Raw genomic sequence first — 7,921 nt, forward strand, 5'->3', positions numbered from 1 at the left:
ACAGGCTGACCACCCGTGGGCGTCGCTAGGGGCAGCTCTGCCTGTGCACCCAGACTCCTGAGAGAGGCCCAGGAGCCGCCCAAGATCACCCCTAATAAGGGGTGGGGAAGCTGAGATTGAGACCAGGATGGCGAGAAGCCCAAGTCCCTGTTCTTAACGACTACACACACACGTGTAGAAAGCTGCCGAAGTCAGACCCGCTGGCTGGAGGGCCTCACTAGCAATGAGGCTTTTCTGACTCTACTGATACATAATAACGATATGAACTAGTAAATATTTAATTATTCCCTCCACCACAGGTGACAGGCTCTGCTCCTCACTCTCCGGATGTACCATCATTCAGAAACAAAGGCCAAGATCAGGAGGTGAGACTTCTGCCACAGGGACTGTGAGTCACCTGGGGGCTTTAACCTGGCTCAGGCGCTCTCTGGGAAGCAGGTTTCAGGATCCTTGGGTGCTGAGCTGAAAACTATTTCTCAGAGTAAAGCGCAGTCGGTGAGCGGGTTTTTTTTCTGACAGCCCTGGAGAACTGGGGGGTGCAGAGGAAAGAGGACGTTCTCCCTGGGCGCTGGAGGTAGCTGGGTGCTACGCGTGCAAGGTCTGCACTTTCCTGAGAGCTGCAAGCACGTGTATGTGTGCGCGTGCACCCACACACATGCAAAGTGTGCATGTGTGTAGTTCTGTGTGTGCATGGGCTGGAGATTATAAACGGGCAGTGCTGGGGCCCGGCAGAGAGGCCGGGCCGTCTGGGCTCCTGGGCTGCCCATCGCTCAGCTGTCGTGGGCTCCGGACACTCTCAGCATGACTGTGTGTGGGCTCCTTCCCCACGGGGTGTGGAGAAACGGAGCCGTAATGCAGATCTGGAGATATACCCCAGGCCAAAGGAGTAGAAAGAAAGAAGGGCACGTTACTCACTTGTCCTTGGGGTCTTCGAAGCCCTGAAAGAGAGAGACACAGAGAAGAGTCTGAGAACAGAGAGGACTGAACACGGAGGCTTCTACAGATGGGGCTGCAGGACGGCTGCTGCTCATTTCTCTCTCTGGTTCACCAAGGAGCCTGGACATCAAGAGGACTGTCACTCAGTAGTCAATCCTCTCTCCCTACCCTCCCTCCCTCCCTCCCTTCCTCCTCTGCCGAGAGACAGAGAGCTCCCTTGGGCCTGGTTAGATGAGCAGAAGTCCACACACGCCCCCTCTGTCAACCTTCTTATTAATAAATAACCTCGGAGACCTCATAACACTCGTGCCTAAACATAATCTGGCACAACTCGTCACTACGTTTTAAAAGCTGGGTAAAAGCTGGAACAAGATTTAAAGAACTAAACCGCTGACTACAAGTTTGGTACTTTCCTAGCTGTTCTCAGTCACTGCTTAGTCTAATACCCGTGCCCCATAGCCACACCCCACGCCAGCTTCGGTGGACGTCAGGGCAGAAGCTCTCCTTTTGCCTATCTTTCTCAGATTTCAGGCAAGTTTAACTCTAAAGGCCAATGGTGTGCCTGACAGCTGCCAGGACCTGTCCCATCCCCAGCCGAGGACTGCCTGGGAATGCTAGAGGGCCAGGAGCTGGTACTTGGATGCTGGCCCCTGGCTGGGCAGAGTTCTTCTGCACACTTTCTCTTCCCTCCCTGCTAGGTAATTAACACCCTGAAGGAGAGCTTCCGCAGGCAGCCGACCTCATTTGAGAGGACCCTTTCCCCAATTACAGCCCTTCCGCTAATTCTTCCAAGGTTCCTCGTCCTAACAATGATTCATGTGTCTGCTGAACTGGTGCTTATTGTCCAAACAGCCCCTGAGGCTCTGAAAATAACTAAAGAGTCCACTTAAACCAAATACCGCTAAAGAAAAAAAAACTTTACACAGATTTTAAACAGAGAAAGTACCCCCAGGCCCCCTTCCCGCCTGCTGGTGGTTCTTCTCCACCTCTTCCCTCCCTGTCTCTTTCTTCCTCACTCTCCATCATCTCCAGCTCTCCCTCCGTCTCCCACTTACCCTCCGTCCTCTCTCCTCCTGTCTTCCAGCGCTCCTGCCCCTCTCCTTCCTCCCCACTGGAAGAGAACCTCCCTCTTCTCACCCTGCTCGCAGTCCCGCCCCCTTTCCTCTCCATCATCCTGGTCCATGATCCTCCTGGTCACATGGGCATCCCGGTCTCCACAGGAGATTAAAGGGCTGGGGTGAAAACAGGGAGGGTCCACAAACTGCTCTTTGCTTTGGGGAGGTCCCTTGAGGGAGGAGGAGCTGTGGCTGAAGCTCTGGGCGACACTGACCAGGTCTGTGGAAGTCCAAGTTCAAGGCTGGAGGGAAGGCTGGGCTTCTCCCATTCTGCAACCTCACAGCCTTGGTGTCCTGTGAGTTAATTCTTCACTATCAAAAGCTAAAATGGAGGTCTCGACTCAATTTATTTCTTCCTTCTGTACACTTTCCTTAAGCCTTTGTCATCTGCTACTTGTTAGCTAGCAAGATACAGAGTGACTGGGTCCCCAGCTGTCCCCTCTCTCAGATCCCTGGCTCTGTCTGCTGACTCAGCTGGACTCCTGTGGAGTCTGCGACTGAAAGCTGGTCTGATCCACAGATTCCCAGCTGGGGGCCCTGGTGCGAATGTCCCATCTATTCCTCTACCCGGCTCCGTGGGAGCCACGTGGCCACACACATGGCTCCCTGAACCTTCTCTCCTCACCCAGCCCTTCCGCAGGGTGAGTGACTCTGCCTGAAAGTGAGGCTGGCCTTGAGCTGAGGAGTGTGCCGGACGAAAAAGCCATGCTCTCATAAAATGAAAAAAAAAACCAGGGCTGCCGTAGCCTGACTTCTGTCATCCTTCTTCCTCTTCTTTCCAACTTCTGAATTCCTCCTTCTATCATCACTGATAGAACCTGGCAGCACATCCTGAATTAGCTCTTCCTTGGTGTGTGTGTGGGGCGGGGGGATGCTGGGAGTGTCTGTCTCCAAGCTAGGTAGGGTCTCTCGAGCTGGGGGTAGCACCCTGTCACGGCCTCCACTCATTCAGCCTCCACGCTCCCAGCAGCAGGCTGGAGTTAGCAGGGGTGTTTCTCAGCACAGAAGGCAAAGGGGACCATTACCTGTCACTTGCCAAGAAGCACTGGGATGCTTTCAGAGTAACTGGTATGGAAGATGTACTTCAAACATCCGGGAAATGCAGCAAGTGCTGGAAGGGCCTCTGACACGATGGTGCCCACCCAACCCCCTGGAGCCTCACCAGACAGTGCCAAGAGACCGCTGACTCAGGGCCCGCTTCCAGCCTGCGCCAGCAAGCTCTGACAAGAGGGAGGGAGGAAGGGGCAAGGCCGCTGTGTCACAAAGCAAAATTCAGCGGTGGGGCTTATGGAGGGCGCCTGGGGCCAGAAGTCAGACACTCTGGCCCCTCACCAAAGCTGGGGTGAGCCCCACTTCCTGCCTTTCCTTCTGTGGCTCTCTAGATTCTCTCAGGCAACACAAGGAGCCTGGCCCAGCCCTCACTCCCACAGAAGGACCACCCCGGAGAGTGCTGCCCACGCACTGCCCCACCAGTCACTCACCATCCGCTTCATCTCCTTGGACACCTGGTTGCCGCCCAAGTGGTTGTAGAAGGGGCGCTCAGCCCCCCAGTGCGGCGGGTTGTGCCCAATGGAGTTGGTTCTCTGGCGATTCATCTTGGCGATCATGGCCTTCTCTTCTTTCTGGGAGAGCAACACAGAGGCATCAGCCTGTGGGCAGGACTCACCAGATGAGCCTCCGTGTGGTTTCTCATTCCTCCCAAGTGCCTGGCCAGGTCTCCAGCAGTTAAGGCAGCCGCCCTCTTCTCTGCACAGCCTGGAGCCCAGAGGTCTGCCAGGATCCTAGAGCTCACCCAAGAAAGCATCCCAATCCCTTGAAACCCCAATGCTAGCCCTGGTGGTCCAGGTGGGAGCAGCAGAACAAGACACTGAAGTTGGTCTCGTGAGAAAGAAACCAGGCACGAGAATATGTGTCACTCACATGGACTTCTCAGAGGTGGGCGGAGCCTAGATATGTAGTGCACGGAAAGGGGAGGAAACCTGGGATTCCAGTTTCCACTTAACTTATTCAAAATCTGCATGTCCTAACGGAGTGGACGATAGGAAAGGCCCTGCTGCTCAGAAGGCAGCTTCCAGAGGTTTGGGCCATTAGAATATGAAATTCCAGGGCTGACATGCATTGTGCAAATACATAAGCGGGGACTCAGCCAGACACCCATGCGCTGACCCCGATCTCTTCTATCCATCTGTCCATCCATCCACCTAAATGGGTTTGATTAGAGGCTCAGAGAGGCCTTTAAGAGGCCTGAGGGGGCCTTCCCCCGACTCCCTCCCTAAGCCTAGAAAGCAAGCCCATTGGAGCAGGGAATTGGAGGGATGGCACACAGCCCGCTTCCGCTGACACCTATGGGGGCGGGGGCTGGTGTCACTGACTGTCTCCATTTCTTCCTGTCTGGACCACTTGTCAAGATGGAAAAACCGAGACCCAGAGAACCCAGGGCAGAGGGTGGGCCTTCAGCCTGGGTGGGGCAAGAAGGTGGGCTAAAGGCCTCTTGCACCCTGGAGAGAGGAAGGGTACTGTAGGAGGGCCTGGGAGGGTTTCAGTTCATTTACATTCCAGCCCAAACAACAAGCAAATGTTTTAAAATGTGTCCATTAAGCCACTAATAGCTCTCCCCAAATGCCCTAAATCCTCCTGTCCCTCTTCTTGATGTTTGTGGAGGGGCTGATACAGTTCCTTTGGAGGCCCCTGTAGCCAAGATCTGTGTCCCAGGCATGCTGCTGAGGCAAGACGAGGTGCCCACTGACGTCCCCTTCAGGGCAGGCACCTGCCCGAAGGAGCACTGCTTCCTTAAAAAAATCTACTTTTGCCATCGTCAAAGGCCGTCTCCGAATGTTTCTCACAGCTTAATTTTATCTTTAGTCTCATTTCTTAGGCAAGAAACTAGGAAGCTTTTCTCTATCAAAGGGCTCTGATGAACCGATAAGTCCAACTGAAAGATTTATAAGTAAAAGGCATTTTAATCTAGGGAGAAATGTAAAATGTTCTCTTCATTCACTTTAAAAATTAAGAACCCAGAACATGACACTATTAAAAATAGAACATTGAAGTCTGCCGATAATTCAGTTTTATATTTTGGTAAGTGTGGGCTGAGACAAAAGGAAGAAGAAAAAAAAGAGACTAGAAATTGAAAGAAGGGAAAAAGAGGTTCAGGAAACAAAGATACATAGTACAGGCAGAGACAGAGTGGGAGAGAGAGAGGGTAGGAAGGAGTGAGAGCGAGGGAGAGGGAGAGGGAGAGAGAGAGGACAAATGGATGCCAAGTTTCGGCAGTAGAAAGGAGGGAGATGGAGATAAAGTATATGATATATGCAGATTTCCTTGAGGCTTCATTTCCATCTCGTGACCTTCTGATGTACTGTTGTTAACTGATCTCAGGCCTGTGCATTTTTGCAACAGAAGCAAAATGAAAACATTCCCTCTTTGTTGTCAGCCTTTGCAGGGCCCCTATAACTCTCATGTCCTTCCTGAGATGCACGAACCACAACTGTAAGGATTTTATGACTTGACTCAAGGAAAGAGTAAGAAGGGAAGGAAGCAGTAGGCCAAGAAAATATTTCTCCCCAAAGAATGAAGCCCCCCCGGCCCCCGGACCCGCTTCTGGGTGCAGCGCAGGATGAGGAAGGTCTCGATGCTGTGCTCCTTGAGGTAGGCATTGCGCTCGCCCCCACAGCCCGGCTCCACCTCGTAGTCTCCATTCAGGTAGTTGAGTGTGGCCTTGGTGATGTGGATGCGTCTACAGGTGAGGAGGGAAGCGGGAGAGGTGGGCAGAAAACATGAATTCGGGACTGGAGCTCCAATGTAGAACCCAACCGCCACTGACTCAAATCCCAGGGCCCCAAACTCTGGCTCAAATGCTGACCCCAACCTCGATGTCCTGTGACCCTTCGATGTCATCAAGATGGCTCAGGTAGGGCCCTTCTCGGCTTGTGTCCACTGTGACCTCACCACCTCATGTCTATGTTATATTATTATAATATAACACATTATTAGCCTGCCGGGAAACACGGCCTCTAGTCTCACAAACTTTGCAAACCTGCTCAGGAGCCGGCAGTGGCTCCTGCTGACTACAGAACTGAGTCTAAATGCCCCTGGCTGGCATGAATGTCCTCCTTAGCACAAGTACTCTTTCTCACACTGACCCCTAAAAGGCCATCTGCTCTACACCCATTCCTTGGAAATACTGTGTTTTTCTATCCTGTGCCTGTCCTCACCCCATTTGCTCCACCTGACACTCTCTCAACCCTACCTGCCTCATTTGTCCGAATCCTGCCCATCGTCCAGGCCAGCACACATTCCATCTCCTTTCCTCAGAATTTATCTGCCTTTCCTCCCTCCTCTAGAACTCAACCCTACCTGTCACATCTCACAAACCACTGTGTTTTGTGTAAATAGCTTCTTGGCAAAGCTGACCCGATGCTCCCTACAACTTGCCATGGTGTAGTGTAAGTGATGTGTCAAGTTGAAAAATTCCTACTTAAATTCTGCCAGCCCCAGGGTTGCAAGCCACCCCGTCCTGCCCACCCCGAGTCTTGTTCCTCGTGACAGTCCCTCTGGGTGCAGATGGGTGGGGGAGCTAAGCCTGGGCCCTTCCCCCAGCTCTCACTCACCCAGCCTTGCCTCCAGCCTCCATGTGGTTGGCCAGCGTGACGTCGTTAGACCAGACGTCGAATTGCCACTTCCTGAGACCAAGGACACCGCAGTGTACTCGCCCGCTGTGAATTCCCACGCGCATGTTCACGTTCACCCCTGTCACCTCCCGGACCAACCTGGGGATGGAGCAGGGGTGAGGCTGGGAGAGGGTCAGGAGCCAAGCGCACAGAGTGGGGGTGAGGCTGGGATGCAGGGGGTCGGGTAGGGGGGTTCGTCAGAAGATGCAGAGGTCAAAGAGTTATTTCTCTTCCGGCCAATGCAAATCCAGTCTGAGCCTGTTCGACCTGGAGGGCGGGGCGGGGCCCTGGAGCTCAGGTGCTGTTAACTATGAGGTGCTGTTTCCTGGCTTGGCCACAAGGTGGCGTGGCAACTCACACTAAAACCCAGGCCCCCCTGCTTCCCCTCACTAGGGGCACCTGGGGCCATGGCTACTCAGTCAATTAAATTGTGTTCTGAAAATGCAAATGCACGTTAGTGCCGACTTGAACCAGACCCCATTCATATAATGCTTTTGGATTTGTCCACATTGCTGCTTCTTCAACGTTAGGAGGATAATGGAGAAAGGTAGTTAAAAGAAAGCATATGTCTGCTCAGGAAAGAAGGGGAGCCCAGGCAGGTGCAGGATACTAGGGGTGCTCCATGCGCTAGAAGGCAGCTCCAGTCCCCGCCACGTGCACCACGTACCCAGGGAGTCCCCAGTAGACAAGTAGGCCCCCTCTGTGGGAAACGGAGTAGCACAGAAGCTATACATCTCCAGGTACGTGTCTGGGGCCCAGGGTCTGCGGAAGAGGGTGCAGGTGTTCTGGGGGGTGTACACAGTTGCACTTTTTAGGGCCTTGAGCCCACCCAGCCAGCTATGGGGCTGGCAGCCTGGCATGGCAGTCTGACCATCCCACTAGGAAGAGGCTGACACCTACTGCAGGGAAGATTTAAGTCACCCATCATTTCTTTTGTCTTGGAATCAACTCTGCTCATACTTTATAGGAGTTGTTCCTTCTGTCCACAATGCCTCTGACCACTTGCTTAGGTTGAAGACACTTCATTCTAGCTTTTTGGCTTGACTCCAGGGCCACCTCCTCCACAAAGCCTCTCCAGATCCTCTCAGTGGAATCAATGGCCGCCTCTTTGGTCCTCCCACCACAGTATGCCCCTCTTGTCTGCTGATGTCCACTCAGCATGCCTGGTTATCAGGGCAATGGAACCCCAGCCTCTTTCCC

The 7,921-nt window shown here is 53.3% G+C and overlaps 1 protein-coding gene across 1 annotated transcript in view; it reads right to left on the bottom strand.

Annotated features, from left to right (window-relative positions):
• The window catches only part of ADCY5 (adenylate cyclase 5), a 136,316-nt gene that overhangs the window by 29,740 nt on the left and 98,655 nt on the right, over positions 1-7,921 (bottom strand). The window contains exons 7-10 of the mRNA XM_006905596.1: positions 6,662-6,820; positions 5,646-5,787; positions 3,533-3,673; positions 915-938 (exon numbers count right to left, since the gene is read on the bottom strand). Coding sequence (XP_006905658.1) covers positions 915-938; positions 3,533-3,673; positions 5,646-5,787; positions 6,662-6,820 — 466 coding nt within the window. The remainder of the gene's footprint in view (positions 1-914; positions 939-3,532; positions 3,674-5,645; positions 5,788-6,661; positions 6,821-7,921) is intronic.

Source organism: Pteropus alecto, unplaced genomic scaffold (assembly GCF_000325575.1).
Source record: "Pteropus alecto unplaced genomic scaffold, ASM32557v1 scaffold251, whole genome shotgun sequence".
NCBI lineage: Eukaryota > Metazoa > Chordata > Mammalia > Chiroptera > Pteropodidae > Pteropus > Pteropus alecto.